The sequence below is a fragment of the Merops nubicus genome, unplaced genomic scaffold (genome assembly GCF_000691845.1).
Source record: "Merops nubicus isolate BGI_N331 unplaced genomic scaffold, ASM69184v1 scaffold13199, whole genome shotgun sequence".
NCBI lineage: Eukaryota > Metazoa > Chordata > Aves > Coraciiformes > Meropidae > Merops > Merops nubicus.
In genome coordinates, this window is record NW_008631788.1 from 9184 (window position 1) to 28523 (window position 19340).

The 19340-nt window shown below is 43.5% G+C and overlaps 1 protein-coding gene across 1 annotated transcript; it reads left to right on the top strand.

Moving 5' to 3' along the window:
* Nucleotides 1-233: 233 nt before the first annotated feature.
* SRPK1 (SRSF protein kinase 1) lies at nt 234-15203 on the top strand. Its single transcript, XM_008947706.1, has 15 exons — nt 234-244; nt 1628-1746; nt 3462-3570; nt 3994-4081; nt 4292-4379; nt 5803-5909; nt 6575-6740; nt 7566-7591; nt 8080-8293; nt 8635-9057; nt 10703-10803; nt 11695-11802; nt 13001-13070; nt 13835-13927; nt 14822-15203. The coding sequence occupies exons 1-15, from the start codon at nt 234-236 to the stop codon at nt 15004-15006; spliced, it is 1908 nt and encodes a 635-aa protein (XP_008945954.1). The 3' UTR covers nt 15007-15203.
* Nucleotides 15204-19340: the final 4137 nt, after the last annotated feature.

A 19340-nucleotide genomic window follows, 5' to 3' on the forward strand; every position in this document is an offset into this window, starting at 1 on the left:
AGTCTTGTTTTATGGTTCAGGACAAATAACCTGCATTGCTTATCTGTCCCTGAATTAAAAAATGAGCAGGACTTCCTAGCTCTGATCACAGGCTGAAGTAAGTGCTGGGTGGTTTGGTTGTGCTCGGGGTGACCCTTTTGGCTTCTCTTTGCTTTAATGAACTTCAGTTCCGGAGTGTAAATGGCTGCAAGTTCAGTCATGATCAGATCAGAACATGTAATTTCTTCCTTTTTATGCTCTGTAGGTATTTAACAGGGCTGTAGTTGGGGAGTAGTCTGTTTAAGGTAGGAAGTTTCAGCAGAGGGCATGTGTAGTGAGTAAACACTGAATATTCTGCTCTGTAAGGACTCAAAACTGAACTATGAAATTTATCCCATGGATTGAGGTTAGTACAGCCACGATAGGATGCCCAGGACTCCAGCACAGTCACCAGCAATAAAAACTGCATCTCAAAGGTTTATATATATATATTTTATACATCAGCTTATCCACTGGTGTAGCTGGTGTCTGTCTCAGCAGTTACTCCTTTGAGCAGCACAGGCTGGATTTGGGATAAGGGGCTGGAAGGCATTGGTGATACCTGCTGCTTCACTGGAAGGATGCTTCCAATGCAGGAAACTTCCCCCAGTTCCCCCTAGCAGGGAAGCTCATTGTAAAGAAGGTTATTTTGTGCTTGGATGTCACTGCTGTAAAGAAATTTGTTGCCCCCTTTGTTGGACAAGTCCTTTTTTAATATCTCACACTTCTAAGAAAAAGAAGCTTACTGTTAATATCCTGCAGTACCTTGCTGTTAAATCTTGCCAATGCAGATGGGCTGTGAGCACTGTTTTCATTATAAATTCTTTGTACAAAAGGTTGTTGAAGGTTAAACTTTGTAGACAATTAACCCTTCCCTTTCCCTGTTTCAGTATTACCATTTCCCAGGCTGTTTGGGTGTCGGCAGCGTGCTGCTGTGCAGGAGGAGTCAGGGCACAGTGGATGTGGTGGAAGGTTTTAGTTCAGGGAGCTCAAACGCCCCTTAAACACACGACAGCACCGAGGTGACCTCTGCCAAGGTCATCTTCACAAGCAGGAGCTTAGAGTAGCACATTTGGTGAAAAGTTAAACACACACAATGTTTTCATTTATGAATGTAGGAGTGGAAAAAGCACCAAAAATCCCAGCTCAGTGCCTGATTTCAGCCCCTCTGCAGTCACAAACTCCAAAGGAGCTAAAATACTGGTTTAATTTTTTTTTTCCTAAGGAGTGAGAATTGCTTGATGTTAGTCTCTAGTGTTTTGTGTGAGACAACATCCTAAAATAGAAATTTGCTTTAGAAAAGTCTTCACCAAAGGAAAGGCTGAGAAGGGGCTCAAAGAGCCTGACATTTGGGTGGGATCAGAAAGCTTTTAACTCACTATCTGGGCTTTGTTCCACTCTAAAAATGAATCTAGGGCACTACAAGGTATTTCTCACTAATATATGAAAAATTTTGTCTTCTATACTAGCTTAGGAGTAAAAGCATTTGAGTGTGGAATGTGTTTTTTGAAGGCTGAGTATTGCATCTCCTCCCTGCTGGGGCATCCCCCCTGGGCAGTGAGGGCTGCTGAGGGGAGGTGTGTGAGACATGCAGTGTGTTCTCTTCCAGACCCGACACGCAGCACCGGGGCCCTGCAGCTCAGTCAGAGAGTGATCTTCCAGAGCAAGAGGAAGAAATCCTGGGCTCGGATGATGATGAACAGGAGGATCCAAATGATTACTGTAAAGGTGAGGACCTCCCTCTTTAAGGTGCAGGATTCTCAGTGTCATCAAGAAACCCTCAATTTCCCATCTCCTGTCAAGAAAGACAATATACTCCCTTTAAGTATTTTTTTAAACTACATCATAATAACACTTTTCAAGCTAACCTGACATGGAAAAACTGTTCTCCAAGGTTCTCTCTGTCACCAGTGAAGATTTGAGTTGGAGAGCTGGTTTTGATGCCTGTATGTGAAGCCATTGGCTTTTTCTGTGCCACAGGGCTTTCAGAACTGATAAAAGCACACAGGCATTCCATTTCTTTCTGATTTTCACCAGAAAAAGGACACTTAAAAATCCTTCAAATCTATTTCAGATTCTTCTCTGTTCTCTTTTGAAGATCATCTTGCTATCCATTCCTCAGATAACTTTGTGTCTGCAGATGTAATGTGTTTCTCTGAAACTAAAACAAAACTAAACACAGAGCAAATGGAAATACCACAGTGTATAATTCAATATCAAAAAGGATCAGGTTGGTTTTTAGCACAGCAAATAGTTTAAAAAAGACAGAATGCTGATCATACAAATTCAACTGATCAATTAGTTGAAACTTGTGTGTGCCCTCACCTCCATGTGTCTTGTAAGACTACTTCTGTGATACTGTTTATTGTATACATTGAATAAGACAGAGAAGCATGTAGCAAATGCCAGGTATGTGTGTTAAAAAGCAAAGTAGGAATAGCACAGGGAAATTGAATTGCAGTTTCACTTCAGTGCTTTACTTCAAAGCATTTCTATTGCTTCTAGCTTGCTACCCAAGTACTTGTGGGGTTTTGTTGTAAAGCAAATGGGAAGAAGAAATCCATTGTGTGAAATGGTGATTTGTAACTGGAATCTTTAAGGGAAGAAAAGGGACTTCTGGAACTGATGAAGTAATAGAGAGCAATTCCATGTCTTGTTTGTGAACTAGTCAGTGAAGGGAGCTGAATCTTCCTGGCCAAATGTGTTTCAGGGGTGGTATTTGCTGAGCACAGTTGGACAGTAAGCACTTGCAGTTGAGGGTGTGATCCCAGGTTCTGGCAAAAACCTATGCCTTAACAATCACAGGTTCTCTTTACTCTGTTTTCTGCCAATTCCCTCATGTCTTTGTTTGGATTTTCATGTCTTTGCATCTGTGATGGAATCCTCATGCACAGTGAGCAGCTTGAAGGGTACAGGGAGGAGACTTCCCTGTTTCCAGTGGTGATGTTAATGGCAAAGCAGCTTTCAGCCTGGAAGGCAATTGCAGAGGAAGCTCCATTGGGATCTTGGGTGCAGTTCCCTTTCATGTCACAGGGACAGACTGTGCAAACTGATGCTGGTACTTACTTAGCTGTAAGATTCTGTTACTGAACATCACGAGCTGTGTTTTCAGAAGGTGGCCAGCCAAGCAGATTTCAGGTGTTTTCACTAAAGAAGTATTCTTTGTGATCACCTACACTGAAAAGGTGGAAAAGTCCCTTGTCTAGTTAATTACATTAAAAATTCTCAATCAACTGGAGGGCTGTTCACAGCTCTTCCTCTAACACACTGTATACTTGTTCTAGCAAGATTCAATTAGAGAAACATTTGCATTTGTCTGTATGATTAAACATTTAAACACATCAAATAATCCTGCCTCAGGTTGTGATGCTTGTTCCACATACCTGCTCTTCAGCACTTGTGTGATCTCTTGGTATATAAACTTCCCACTGTTTTTTTTTTAGGTGGTTATCATCTTGTAAAAATAGGAGATCTCTTTAATGGACGCTACCATGTGATTCGGAAGCTGGGATGGGGCCACTTCTCCACTGTGTGGCTGGCTTGGGACATCCAGTAAGTCTCTCTGTTCCAGCTGGTGTTTCTGGGACAGCATTGCACCAACGTGATCAGAAAGCATCTTTTAACTTTTGGATAAAAACACACAAAGCACAACGGTCCACATTGTAACACAGAAGTTTGTTTTGATACTGGGCACACAAGTGTGTGTGGGGGGAGTTAACAGGACAAACCATGTGTGTGGAAACATTGTTTGTGAGTGCAGGAGACTCTGACCTTCTTATTTCATTTTATGAGGAACAACTACCATGAATGTTTTATAAAAAGAGACCCAAAGACAATCTTCATGAGTGCTTAAACCATATTTTACCATGATGCCTTTGATTCTTTTGCATATGAGAGATATTTAAAATAATCCTGGAGAATAAGTTCTTTGTATGAGCATTAACAATCTCCAATGTACTTGCCATGTGTGTGCAGAGGGAGAAGATTTGTGGCCATGAAGGTGGTGAAGAGTGCAGAGCACTACACAGAAACAGCACTGGATGAAATCAAGTTGCTGAAATCGGTGAGTGCCTGAGAGTGGGGTTCAGTTTTATTTATTTCAAAAATCATTTTGATGAGTTCCTATTAATCATGTGCTTGGTTATTTCTGGATCACCTAGCTGCAAAGAATTTGGGTAGGATCCTAGCAGTAGTGCAGTAGATCTGACTTCAAAATATTCTTGCCTGGTAACTACCTCAAGAAACACAAAGTTCATCATCTGTTTCTCTGCAGGTCCGCAACAGCGATCCAAATGATCCAAGTAAAGAGAGGGTCGTGCAGTTATTGGATGACTTCAAGATTTCAGGAGTTAATGGTTCCCGTATCCTTTCATGGAATAAAGACAGAATTGCAAAGATGGGAGTTGGCTGGGTGGCTGTCCTGTCAGGGTGGTGAGCAATGCCCAGGTGGCCCTTTCATTGCCCGAGGAAACCTGCAGTAGAATCACCCGCCTCACAGCTGGCTGCTGAGCTCTGATCCAGAATGATCATCCAGCCTGACATAATGTGAGCTGTGGAGATGCTGCTGCTGAGTCATGCTCCTACCATGAGAGCTGAGGTGGCTGTTTGATTTGGGAGGCAGGACTGAGTGGCTTAGTGTCCAGGGAACCTTTGGAGTAAGAGCCTGTCTGTCTCAGCCCCTCCATTTTGCAAGCAACCTGGTAATAACCCCTTATGTATGTGAAGCAGTATAAAATATTAAGATCAGCAGTTGAAAACAGCAAACATGTGGAGTCTATAGCTGGACATTAAGGTTGTCTTCTAGTTACAGAAGCATCTTGGACATTATCAACATTGTTAGGATGTTGAAAGTGTCTTGCTTTGAAAATCCCCTCAAGTTCTGTGAGCAGCCTTCTAATGGGCAGTGATTTTTGGCACCCTGAATTTGAAAGTTGGATTTCTGTGCATGTTTCTGCTTTGAGGTAGCTTGAATTTTATTTCAGTGATAATTATGAGCTACTTGAGACTGGAGCTGTAGGTTATAAACATTCTAACACCTCTAGTAAAACTGTTGCTATATAATGTATTTCCACTATTAATGTTTTTCTGGTACCTGGCACCAAATGTTGACTTGATCCTGTATTTCTTTCACTAGTGTGAGAAGCAGCCTAACAAATTCCTAGAGGTTTGGCTTCTAAAGCAAAGGCACAATGGTGAATATATCACTAGAGTGACTGTAGCTGTTGAGTTATTATAGACAAAATCCAGATAATGTAAATATTGTTGAAGTCCAGGCTTGTTGAAAGTTGGTTTTGCTGGTAAAGAGGCAAGGGAGGGCAGAGAAAGTTATTTAATTGTTCTGAACATGACTTATGAAATGGAAATGTTATTATCTTTTTGGGTAATGCTGGTAAAGAGAGATCTGGCATTGAGTTTTGCCAGGAGCAAGAGCCTAGGCTGTTCCAAAATCTACAGTGTTGGCCTGAAGCTGTCTCAGTATTAGCAGGAAGTACTAACACACACTTGCTTGTGCAGCTGGCTCCCACTCAAAGCAGGAGATTGCTACTGCTGCAGTAGGACCATTGTCTTAACTCCATCTGCTTGGATTTTGGCTTTTAGATAACACTGATGTGTAGGGTAGGATGGTGCTGTTGGGGAAGGCAGCTTCTCAAAGCTGGGTCAGAAGGGTGAGGGTTCTTTCCTATAGAACACTTAATTGTTATAGAGGTCTTTTGATCCTCAGTCCTGGGAGTTCAGGGCTCCTTGGGTCAGAATGTCCATGTTTTTTCCTTGATTGAATTCCAGATATCTGTATGGTGTTTGAAGTTCTAGGGCATCATCTCCTGAAGTGGATCATCAAATCAAACTATCAGGGGCTTCCACTCCCTTGTGTCAAAAAGATCATCAAACAAGTAAGTTCCAGTTGTGGCTGCACTGTTCCCCTCAACCCAGTGGGAATCCTTTCACTAACCTTTCTCAGATCCAAGAAAGCAAAAGTTAAAAATTGATGGTACTTCTCATGCAACAAAATGATTCTTGAGTTAATATTTCCTTTCTTTACTGCAAAAACCTCCTGCTACAGCTGTTAATTTTCTGATACTTAAACCACAGTGGGAGGCTGGCTGTGCTTGTAACCTCTTCTTACCCTGCTTATTCCTCACAAGTGCAAGTTTTTTTAAAACTCTCACAGTAAATACAGTGCTTAATGATGGGAAGAGCAAGAGAAACCTGTTCTTCCTACTGGATGGTTGCCTAAGAAGAAACATCTTTCTGCATGTGAGGTGGAGGAGAGGAGGAAAGCATGATTTTATTGCAGGGTATTAAGATTAGGTTTTCAACTGTAGCAAAGTTATGAGGGGTAAAGAGACAGTATTTTCAATTCATAGCTAAAATCTGGATGCAATTCTTTATTTTCTGGAACTGAGTAGTAACCACTGATCCCATTGGCTCTAATCTGGGGTACTCTCAAACATAGAAGTCTTTCAGGTTCATCTAGGCAATTTTGCATTGTTGCTTCACTCTGTTTGCTCATTCTTTGCTTTTTCTAATGATGGATTTCCCTCTGTCCTGTCTGCAGGTTCTTCAGGGTCTGGATTACTTGCACACAAAGTGTCGAATCATTCACACAGACATTAAACCTGAGAACATTCTCCTGTGTGTCAATGACCAGTATATCCGCAGGCTGGCTGCAGAAGCAACAGAGTGGCAGAGATCTGGGGCTCCCCCACCATCTGGCTCTGCAGGTGCTTTTTGTTTTTTCTGTTTCCTGAAAACTGGTGCTATTTCCCCCCTCTCACCCCTAAATTGTGAGTAGGGAAAACTTCCTAAGTGGGTACAGTGGAACAAAAATACAAATCACCTCTGAAAAGCCAACTAAATTGTGAAGTTAGTCTCAGGTTGTCGTTCAGAGATGGTCAGGAAGGCAGTTGTTTGTGTAAGAAGAGTGGAGGATATGTGCATGCTGGCACCTGCTTTTAACAGCTCATCTGGCACTGATAAAGCAGTTCACAGAAGTCTGAAAAACTTGTCAGCATGCCAAGGGAGCTGTTTCTGCTACACCCTGAAAGATCTGAAGGCAAACTGTTCCTAGTTCTTCATGTTCCCCCTCAGAACATCCACCTGTCCAGTGTATAGGTTTCAGGAACCACTGCAGCATGCACTGGAGGCTCTGTCAGTCATCTTACAACACCAACATTTAGCCAAGCTCATCATAGCACAGCTTCTCTTAGGGAAGCTCCCTTAACTTTGCTATTTTAATGTTTTAGTTTGCATTTTCTTTTCAGTATAATGCATAATACATGCAGTAAATGAAGCTGTGTGACAGGAAGTTTAGGTCTTTGATATCAGTCAAGCAAGTCTACTCCCTGGAATTCTAATTGAGTTTACTCATTTAATGATTTTCTCTATTTGTGCTGTACTCCTGTAGAGAAATGAGCCTTCAAAATAACATTTGCTGATAAATTTAAAATGTTGTTGCCAAACCACATAAGCAAAAGATCACCTTAAGAATGTGGCTACAGTTTTTGAATATAAACAGACTAATTTACTGATTTTCCTTTTCCTTTCAGTGAGCACTGCACCACAGCCAAAACCAGTAAGTGTCATAGCTTTTGTGTGTAAGTGTCCACCTACTCATAGTACCTACTGTGCTGTTTCATGCTGCAGTTGGCATTAAGGAAAAGCCATCTTAAAGCAGAAGGAAAAGTGTGATTTGTGCTTGTTGTAGGTGTGAGGTTCAGTGCTGCCTTGGAGATGTTCTGGTGATGTATGAGCTAACACACAAGTTGTCCTTCTGGTGGTCTGCAGGTCTGTTGTGAAGGTGACTGTCATCTATGGACCTGAGATCCCTCGTGTGGAGGATCCTGTGGGTTTCTTAGGTCAGGACAGAAATGCACTGGCAAGAGTCATAGACAGCTGCTCCAAAACCCTTAATATCTGTGTTTTATTTGGAAGAAGTACTGTCTCCAGAGTTGTCATCCCAGCCTGCTTCCTCAGCTCTAAAACAAATTTAAAACTTGACACATTTTAGATTTATTGAAATATGAAATGCTAAGTCCAATTTCTCTGCTTGCTTCCATGTAGGCTGACAAAATGTCAAAGAATAAGAAAAAGAAGTTGAAAAAGAAACAGAAACGACAGGCTGAGTTATTAGAGAAGCGAATGCAAGAGATAGAGGAAATGGAGAAGGAAGCAAGCCCTGGGCAGACACAGCCTGAAGAGGAGGAAGAAACTCAGAGCCCTCTGGAAATGATCTTAAAAGTTAGTCCACCAGAGGAAAATGTCAGCAAAAAGACAGGTATGGATCTAAAGTATTGCTAGAAAGACAGGCATGGATCTAAAGTATTGCTACAAAGACAGGTATGGATCTAAAGTATTGCTAAAGTAGCACAGTGTCCTTTCACTCATGCTGGCATGAGTAGAGCAGGCATCTTCATAGAGGTGTCTGGTGTCCTTGAACCTGTTTGCATTGTGTTCTACCCATCTAAAGAGGCTCTGAAATGTCCTGTTACAAACTGAATTACGGAGCGATTGTGTCCAGTCACCTTTTGAGAACTGCTGAGGGTTCCCTTGAACATCTTCAGCTATTAAAGTAACACAAATAAAGACATTCTGCTGTTTTCTCCCCCACTCTTCCAGCTGAAGCTGTACAAGACCAATCTATTCTGATGGAAAGCAGCGTGGACAAGTGTGTGACAGAAATCAACTGCAACGGCGTGATCCCCATGTCGGACTTGCCAGACTCCAGCAATCAGGGCTCAGTGCGACTGGAGGACGACCTGCACAATGCCAATGACTGTGGGGATCACCCTCCCACGCAGGAGGAGGAGAACTTCCATCGTTGTAACTACAGCCAGCAGAATGGTGACCTGCAGAACAGGCCTCAAGAAGCAATGTCGGACTCGTTGGTGCCCTTGGCTTCGGAAGACTCCATGGTGTGTCAGCCCACGGCCAACGAGGAGAGACCCTTCAGTGAGCAGATCAACCATCTGCAGGAGAGCATCAGGACAGAGATACCTTCAGAGGATGAGAATGAGAATAACAGCCCCACAGACAACAAAGGTATCAGAGGAGAAAGGTCTCCCTCCTCCTTCATGTGGGAGAGCTGTGTGGTAACACTTTGAGTGTTAATAGAAAGGGCTTTTTTGTGGGCTGAGTTGATCAGAACCACATGTTTGAGCCTTTTCCTGCCAGGAGTAACTAACCTGGCAGTCCTTCTCTGAGACATTTTGCTGTTTGTAGCTTCCAATTGAAGTTGTACATTCATTTTGACTAAGTACAAGTATTCCCACTTCTCAAAAGTACCTATATGTTGTTTTTTCAGTATAGGAACATCTCCTTTGTATCAAGTGTTATGTGATTTTCATTAATAATTAGACATGTAATCTACTAAGTCATGGGATAAGGACTGGTGTGTGCTAATAGTTCTGTTCTTAACATGGAGCACAGGAAGCTCTTCTCTGTTACTGGAGATGAGTAAATGTTTTCCCAGAAGTGGAAGTGCAGCCTGACTGAAACAAACCTTATACAACATAGGAAAAAAGCAATTTAATCATTTTGTTTAAATGTGATCTAGTTCAGAGGGAAAAAACTAAGTCTTGTAGGTTTGGAGAACCCAAGACACACAGTATTGTACAGCAGTTTAAACAATTATTGGTGTGTGTCATTAAAAAATGGAATCAGTTGATAGAACTGTCCTTTTTTTGCATCTCTGAGTCAAGGTTAGGTGCAGTCTATCTGCTTGGAGAAGGAAGGAGAAAAAAACATCTGTATTTCTTTTCAAAAACAATTCTGTAGCATTTTCTTGGCTGAGTACTGCTGAGGAGTTCCCTGGATGACAAGTAGCAAGTGAACTGTAAAGATTTGGAAACTTGAACTGCATCTAGTGGGATGTCCCAGACACATTATTAGGTTTAGTTTGCTTCTCACAGCTCTCTCCCAAATTGCTTTAGCTCTAAAGCTGGATGGAATTCAGTGATTTAATTTTTTTTTTTCTCTCTGCTGTGTCATTGAGGTTTTCCCAGTATGTACTGGAGCTCTTGTAACTGTTGCAGCAGTGAGGGATGGGTATGTCAAAAAAATGCTATATTAGGTGGACTTCCCTTCAGAAATTTAGGAAGACTTAAGGGCTGAGAGACTTGTTTTGTCTCTGGCAACGCCCTTATTTAAAAAGTGTCTAGATGTAGACAGACTTTTTTAAGGCTGTGCATAGAGTGCTGAGAAGAAAGTTACTCTTACATGTGTTTAATTGTTCATCTGCTTTGTAACACCAAGAGGTGATCCTCTTGTGCAGACTAATGCTGATTTTTGTACTGAAATTCTGGGGAGGAAAAAGTTATGATCCATAAGCAAAACCTTTCCTGGGCTGTAGGATTTGGATGACAGATGGTGACACTGTCTGTGTAGCTTTAATCAGCTGTTGTATGTGTTGCCTCTAGGAAAATCAGCTGCTGGGAATTTGTAGACAGGCTTTTTAAGGCTGTGCTGAGAAAAAAGTAACTCTTGCATGTGTTTTAATTTTTCTTCTGCTTTGTAGCACCAAGAGGTGATCCTCTTGTGCAGACTAATGCTGATTTTTGTACTGAAATTCTGGGGAGGAAAAAGTTATGATCCATAAGCAAAACCTTTCCTGGGCTGTAGGATTTGGATGACAGATGGTGACACTGTCTGTGTAGCTTTAATCAGCTGTTGTATGTGTTGCCTCTAGGAAAATCAGCTGCTGGGAATTTCCTTCTTAATCCTCTTGAGCCCAAGAATGCAGATAAGCTCAAAGTGAAGATAGCTGACCTAGGAAATGCCTGCTGGGTGGTAAGTTTACAGTCTCTCCACACTGACTGTTTAAACCTGCTAATTCATTCACAGTATGCCAAGATGGAAAGGAATCTGTAAAATAGATTCTTAGACCTGCTTGTGGAAGTAGTGACAGTTTGAAACTATGCTGGGGGTGAGGGCAAACAAGGGAGGGGAGCAGGGATACAAAGCAGTGGTCCTGTAGCACAGGGTGTCAGCCTGTGGTCTGGATGCCTGGCTGGTCATTAGATTACTTCTAATAGGCTCTAGTGTCACATATAATGTGTAGAAATGTGCATATGTGGAACTTCTGAAGGAGCCTGTACCTCTCCTGGAGAATGAGGAAGCTGCAAACAATTGCTCTGATGTGCTGGTCCTGTCAAACCATTTCAGTGAGTTCATGAGCACATGAAAGAGACTCATGAATAGTTTTGTTCATTGATGGTTGTGCTGCTTTTAAATGTTTGACATTTCAAGTAGAAGAAATGTACTTCACTGGGGTTTTAAATGGCAAAGTACTTCAGATCTTATGGGAGAGAGTCTCAAGCTCAGAATTGCCCACCAGGGTTGCAGGGGCTGGTGGTCTCTTAGACTAGTGGTGCTTATCTGCACTGGGGCAGGTGAATTGTGGCCTGGCATCATCAGATAGGAGAGGGTGCAGCTCCTGGAACAGTCTTCCCTTGTTCTGTTTTAATTACTTGCTTTCATCTAAGTTGCTGGGCTGTTTTACTTGAGGGATGTTTCACATAGAGCATTTAAACAGTACTTGTAGGAATATCCAGAACTATTTAATGAGGATGTAAAATCCAGCTGAAATGTGATGGGAATGAACTTTGATCTGCTCTGGCCTTCCAGGTCACTGATTCTCCTCTTGAACAGTCTGTTCAGTAAAACATTTCTTCTCTTTAGCACAAGCACTTCACTGAAGACATCCAGACGAGGCAGTACAGATCCTTGGAGGTGTTGATAGGGTCAGGGTACAACACCCCTGCTGACATCTGGAGCACAGCATGTATGGTGAGTGGGCTCAGCAGGGGCTTGAAACAACTCCTGCAAAGCACTCGGGGAAACTCCTCTGTGCTGTGCACCCTGGGCTGGCAAAAAAGTCTGTTTCCTTATCGCCACATGTGGCTTTCCTTTTGAGAGAGTTTTGTTGTACAGCACCAACAGATTTCCAGTACAACTTGACTTCCACATCATGCTTTGTGGAAAAATGAGGCAGCTATGCAATGGTGAAGGCAAAATCTTTTTATATAAAGAGCCTCTCCACTTCATCCAGCCCTGTTTCACAGATGCCTTCAGTAAAAATTCATATTTTAATCATATGCATCCTCTGCATGTGTGGAATCATTTGTCATCTGAGGAATGTTGAGACGAGACTGAAGCTGTTCCTGTAAGAGCTGGCAAATGTAGAATACAGTGATTAAAAAAAATCATCAGTCTAGTTAGTTATTCTCTGTGCTTCTGTGGTGTCTCCATTCTGTGTTTTCTACAAAACAAAGCTTGGGGGTTTTTTTTGTAAGCTTGGAAAATAGTAAGTGAAGTCATTTCTGCTGTCTTGGAAAACAAGCTGTGATGTTTGATGCATGTGGTAAAACACAATGTGGTAAGATCGTGTTGTCTCTGCAGAACATGTGGCCAAAATTACTCAGTGGTTACTCTGAGTGCCTAATTCAATAGTCAGACTGCAACAGGCCATAAAGAAAGCACAGAAAACAGAAGGTCAGAGGTGCTGTTTTTAGTAAAAGTGAATATGCAAAGGGGAAATGTCACAGAATTTAGGAGTGGTGAGTTGAAACAAATGCAAACGTTTTTCTCATTTAAAACACATTTTTGTGTCTACAACCAGATCTCCAGAGATTAACTCTTTTCAGATATTGAAAAGACATTCTGCAGTTTGGAGGGAGAGGAAAATCTTTGTGAAAAACATTGTTTTGCAAAATGCTGTTGAGGCAGAAGAGAGGCTGAGGGTGTGAAATGGCTTCACTTTGTACAATTTCACACAAGCATGATCCAGGATTTTTCATAGATACACCCATGATGGTTTTTAATGCAGCCATTAAATTGTGGTAAAGAAATTTTACACCATGGGGTGGTGATGGTGCACTGGAGTTCTACAGGTTATTTTTCCCATCACTTGGCTTCTGGCCTGCAGAGTGTCTGACTGTGTGAAGTGTATTAAAATGATGTAACATGCTCATTTCTCTTTCTTTAGGCCTTTGAGTTAGCAACAGGAGACTATCTGTTTGAGCCTCATTCTGGGGAGGATTACTCAAGGGATGAAGGTGTGTTTGTCTGCATGTTTTCTTTTTAAAATGGGATGTGAAGTGCAGCAGATGCTGCCTCAGAGTGAGCTTTCTCTTATCAGGCAGCAATGCAAAGGCTCCTTGCAAAACATTTCCTGACAGGAGGCTGGAGCCAGGTGGGGGTCAGGCTTTTGTCCCAAGGAACAAGGGACAGGGCAAGAGGAAATGGCCTCAAGTTGCTCCAGGGGAGAGTGGGGTTGGATATTAGGAACAATTTCTTGCCCTGGAGGGTTGCCCAGGGCTGTGCCAGGCTGCCCAGGGCAGTGGTGGAGTCCCCACCCCTGGAGGGGTTTCCAAGCTGTGGAGATGTGGGGTGAGGGACACGGGGCAGTGGGGACCTGGCAGTGCTGGGGGAATGGTTTGACTAGATCTGAAAGGTCTTTTCTAACCAAAATTATTCTATGATTCTAAAAAGATTGTTTACCCAAATCATTGTTGTTAGGGAGACAACTGTGCTCAAGCCTCTGCAGTAAACCACCCTGCAGTGAAGTCCATGTTCTTGTCTTTGTTTTCTGTTCCTCTTGCTACCTGATTCTCCATCTTGCTTCTCAAACTGTTCATACCTCAAATGGCCTTTACCTTTTTTCACCCTTGACTTTGTTCTTGCTTTGTTACCTGATTTCAGGTGGATCTCAAAGCAGTTTTTAAGGGACATAGTGTCTGTCCTTGTATCCCAGGAAGGAAACTGGGGCCTAGAGATGTCTTGTGTGGGTGTCTCATTGTCTTCTCTTTTGGAAATGCAGATCACATTGCATTGATCATTGAACTTCTGGGGAAGATACCTCGCAAGCTCATTTTGGCAGGAAAATATTCCAAGGAGTTTTTCACCAAAAAAGGTAAAAGGAAACCAAGCAAATGTCACTTATCCGTCCATCTCCTGCCCAAAACACACAAGAGTGCCTTGCTGGAAATACCAATGAGCAGTCGATGGCAGCAAAGATGCCTCTAAGTTTTTCTTTTGTTTTATGAAAGACTTTCTCAGTAAAACTGCAGCTAAACTTGAGCCATTCTTGTCTAACTGTGCCATGGTTGGGGGCCAGGGCAGCCCCCAGAACTGTAACAGACACTGTTAACCCCCTCCCCCTGCCCCAGAAAAGGAAAGATAAGTTCTTTAGCTGATTTGTGTCAAGTAGAGGTGGTGACTCCCCTTTGAAGTCTTCTCTAGATAACTTTGTTCCATTTCTAACATGCCAGTCACATAAGTAGTGCCTTGCACCCTGAGCCTTATTGCTCAGGGCCCCTGGTACCATTATCACAAAGCCCTGAGTACCCCAGAAATGTATTGAGTCTCAAGGAGTTTTTAACCTAGTTTAATACACTCTTTTTTTTTTGTTTTAATAAATGCTTTTTTGGGTATCTCTTCCTCAAACAGTGCTGTGTATATTCCAGAGTCAACTGCAGAGTGTTTATCTGTCATGTCAACCAGAATAATTGGTGATTTAGTGATGATAAACAGTATTTTCTGATATTGGATCAGAAATAGGAGGGGAAAAACATCTTCAAGGAAGTGCATGTCTAGAACAGTCTTCAAAAGTAGATAGAAAAGGGATTTCAGTGTAATTTATTTTTCTTCAGCATGTTCTACCATTTTACACTCTGTGCTCAGGTGTTGGGCACCAGTTTCTGAACTGGGCTGTTCAGCCCTTTGCCCTGTTCAGCCCTTAGATCTAACCTGTTCAGCTGCTCTGTTCCCATATCATGCACTGAACCTTTTCTGTCTTGGTTTTCAGGTGATCTGAAGCACATCACCAAACTGAAGCCCTGGGGTCTTTTTGAAGTTTTGGTGGAGAAATACGAGTGGTCCCAAGATGAGGCAGCTGCATTCACAGACTTCTTATTACCTATGTTGGAGCTGATCCCAGAGAAACGAGCTACAGCAGCAGAGTGTCTCAGGCACCCCTGGCTTAACTCCTAGAGGCTTCCACCCAAGGCTGCAGCACTACACTCTGGTTTACAGCATAGTGCACCCAGCTGCCCCTTCCCACATCCGTTGGTTTTCTTTCCCCTTGTCTGTTTTCTCTGTGAAGTTCTTCCTTCAAGGCTTCCAAGATTTTTTTTTTAGATCTAACCTGTTCTGCTGTGTTTGCTTGTGTGACTCAATGGGGACTCCTCGGGTGGGGGAGGAGAGGGCATCATCTGCTTTGCCTCAATTGGGCTTCACCAAAGACTAATGGATTACAAGATGACTCTTTTTCCTGAGTCTTCTCACTGTTAGCACCATGTGTTACAGTTGGGAGCTCACCCAGGCTCAGCTATGCTCCCACAGCTAAATTCCAGCTCTTTCTGAGGGGGGTGTAAAGATCCCAACACCTCCTCATCTCACTGACTCAGGAGCCAGTTTCCCACTGTCAGTCCCGTGGCTAGCAATGGAGGGAGAAGGAACAGATAGCACCAAGGTGCTGTTAGCTCCTTGTAGAGCAAAGACCTCCAGATCCTCCAGCATTTTCTAGGTGTCTACTGTATCCTTGGCTTTCCAGTCGCATAACTCTTGTTTAGTTCTAGCTGCTTAAATCTTTTGAAAAGACCTATTTAAACCTAGATATTAGTACCCTTTCTTCCTTCCTCCAGAGTGCCCTGCCCTTCCCATGTCCCCGTGCCCAGATAAAATAGTTTCTGAACTCAGTGACCATTTTCTACTTCAATGCCTGTGCCTGTGATGAAAAGGTGACAAGCAAAACAAGCAGAAGCTGGGGCTGACTGGGTGCACCATCTCCAGCATACAGCTGGGTGTACCCTCAGGCTGTGGGGAGGCAGCCTTGGTGCAGGCAACTCTTTCAGCATTTTAGTGGGCTGTAAGTTTGTGTTTTATCCCTTTACTGGCACTTTTTTGCCTCGCTTCAGGCGGCCGCGGTATCTGTGAGAGATTGGCTTTCACTGATGCAGCCTACTCTGCTCTTAATTTACAACTGTTCACCTTTTTCCCAAGAAAAGGGTGGCAGCAGCTGTATCACAGCCATGCTATATAGTCCTTGATTTTCCAAATCGACACTTGAAGGCCCAGTGTAAAAATTTATTCTCTTTTATCTTGCTTCAGGTGCTGGCCTTCAGAAATAACCTCCCAGGATGGGACTGCCTTTAATTTCTGGGCCATTAGCACAAGGAGAGCTAGCAGAAGTGGAAGAGCACTGACTTTTCCATGTAGATACTGGATTAGAAGCTGTTTCTAGAGTTACCCCAAGTCAAAATGTTCTGTGGGGTTTCTGTGTATACTTCTTAGAGGGGCTTGAAGATGAGTAAATGGGTTAATTTTAATTAAAAGTTAAATCACTGTGGCATTTGATAGTTCTATGATGACTTCTTCTAGACTTGCCCATCCTGTTACAGATTCAGTACATCCTACTCTACTCTACAGCAAGATTTGGCAGCGTTGAGACTTCAAAGGCATTTCCTTACCCTGGACCAAACAGGCCTTTGGATTCGTGGTGGCTCTCCAAGGATTGAAGCTGCTGGAGGCCACGCAGATGCTATCCCAGATGATAACATTGCCAAAGCTGCCCAGACCACTGCTCTGTGTCACTTCTCTGTGTGTGTTTGGAAATCCTGGTCTGTGAGGATTGTTCATTCATAGACCTTGGTGTCATTTAATCACTTGAAAAGAGTTTCTTCAATTCCAGGGCCTGAGCAGGCTCGTTAATGCAAATCATGCTGCATGTTCTTTTAGGGGTAGATCAGGTTCTCTATGCATATAATCTAGAATTAAAGGAAGGTAACATACCAAAAGAGTTTTTAAACTGCTGATTTGACTTTCTTTTTTTCCCCTTCACTTTCATCTGGAGTTTTCCAGTTACCTGTCACTTCCATGCCTGTTACAGAAGGTCTGTGGACAGGCCTGGGCTCAAAATCCCAACTGTCTGTGGACTGGGAAGATACATTGGCAGGACAAACCATTTGGGCTGTCCTGAAAGCTTACCCCTGGTCCTGTGTGCTTGAGACTGGCTGAGTAAAGAGCTTTTGCTAGAAGGGGTCTGCACACTTGAATCCCAGAGCTCCATCCCTTCCCAACCTTCCCTCCACCACCCCTGACCAGAGGAGGAAGAAGAGGGAGTTTTACCATGACAGCCCTGTCCAGAGCCAGCACATGAGTGGGGGACCCACAGAAGCAGCTGTCAGGGTTCAGTCTTGCACCGTGTGCTCCTTCACTGGGGGTTTGTTAAACTTCCAAATTGCCACAAAGTGCTCACACTAAAGGATTTGTACTTGCTGTGTCAGTCTAAAACCTGAAGGAAAATACATTTTTATTCTTTCTACTTGGGTGCTTTGTCTTTTTTTTTTTTCTTTGTGAAAGCCGTACAATAAAGAGATTATTTAATAACTGAGGCTTACTCCTCATATGTTCCCTCTTAAGTCTGTTCTTTCTGATCTCAAGGATTTAATCTTCTTTGCTAGTGAGCACTTGGTTTTGATGTCCACACACAGGAGATGCTGTAGGTGAAGATTTTGTTGCTGGTGTTATGATCTGTCTTAAAAAGGGGAGAGGAATAATCAACAACATTTAACCCTGCTGCAGTTTTTCCCATCCTAAAATGTTTTTCTCCAAGTCACTCAAATCTTCGCTGTCTTTTCTCACTCAGAGTCTTAAAAAAAACCTTGTCAAAGCTTTTTTAGATGGAAGGTGCTTGTTAGAACTGAATTGAGCCGAGTGCTGCAGGAACCAACAAATTGCAGTAAGTGGGAATAAAAAATCCTCATCCAGGCTGATTTGGGGCTCTGAGCACGAAGAGCTGGATGGGACAATGTGCCCTTGGCAGACGTGGGCTGTAGAAATGGGATTAAATGGGATTAACTGGGTGCTGCAGGGAGCTGTTGCCAACCAGCCCCATCTGCTGCAGCTTGTGGGTGCTGTTACAGCCCTGCAGGGTGTTAGTTTTTAACCCAGAAAAGTGCCTTTTTGAAAAAAGTTTAGTTATTGTTGCCCAGAGTGGGAAGCTGATCCATGGCTTTGCTAGGAAGTGGCTGTGTTGTGCTTGTCAAGTCCTGGGACGTGGAAGAGGATTTCCCCTGCCCCAAGGAGACCAGCACAAAATCAAAACCACCTTTTTTTTATTACTCAGAAGAAATTTCCTTGAAAGACAGTGTACAAACCCCAAGAAGCAGCAAATCACTGACCCTCCCTTTGCCCCAGGTTTGCTGATGGACTTAAAAAAAAAACTGTGTCCAGTTTGGGCTTTTCCATCACAAACTCCACGAGAGCTGAGAGGGGTGAGAGTGGCCCCTTCCATGGAAAGAACAGCTGTAGAAAATCCACAGACGTTGGTAAGTTTAAAGCTCCTGGAAAAGTCTCTCTTAAGAAAAGGGCTGATGGAAGAAGAGCTCTGGGTGTCCCTGGGAAGAGAAGGGAGAGGTCAGCTGCTGCCAAAGAAGGGAGCAGGCCTTCAAACTTGTCCCTTGGCAAACACTTAACCTTTTGCTGGTTTCAGGAGGCAAAACAAAGGCTCTTTCCCCTTTAACCACAAATAAAACCAACCTAAATAGCTGTCAGTCCTTCAACAACAGGATGTCTGCTGGGGAAAAATGTTAAAAATGGCTGTAGGCATCACTTACCTGGGGATGGGCTCAGTCGTTGCCTTCTTCTGTAAAACAAAAACACAAAGATGATGTTAATGAGATGATGTTAATGGGGCGTGGTGTAAAACTGAAAGTGCAGGTGAGTTTTCCAGGTTTCTTTTCAAAAAGAGAGAAAATGTAAAACGGGAGGAGGGAGGAGACAAAGCCCACGTGAAGGGCTGTGAAGTGGAGCCTGGCTCAGTCTGGCCCCTGCCTGTTGCTGGTTCTCTGTGCTGCTGTGAAGACCACAGCAGCTCTTCTGCTTCTCCCACTGCAGGAAGTCCTCCCAAATAAAAACAATCATAAGGTGATTTCTGGTTGGAAGAGACCTTGCAGATCATCAATCCAACCCTTCCCCAGCAGTGCCAGGTCCCCACTGCCCCGTGTCCCTCACCCCACATCTCCACAGCTTGGAAACCCCTCCAGGGGTGGGGACTCCACCACTGCCCTGGGCAGCCTGGCACAGCCCTGGGCAACCCTCCAGGGCAAGAAATTGTTCCTCAGGGACAACTGAAACCTCCCCTGGGGCAACTTGAGGCTGTTTCCTCTTGTCCTGTCCCTTGTTCCTTGGGAGCAGAGCCCGACCCCCCCCTGGCTCCAGGCTCCTGTCAGGAGCTGTGCAGAGCCAGAAGGTCTCCCCTGAGCCTCCTTTGCTCCAGGCTCAGCACCCCCAGCTCCCTCAGCTGCTCCTCCCCACACTTGGGC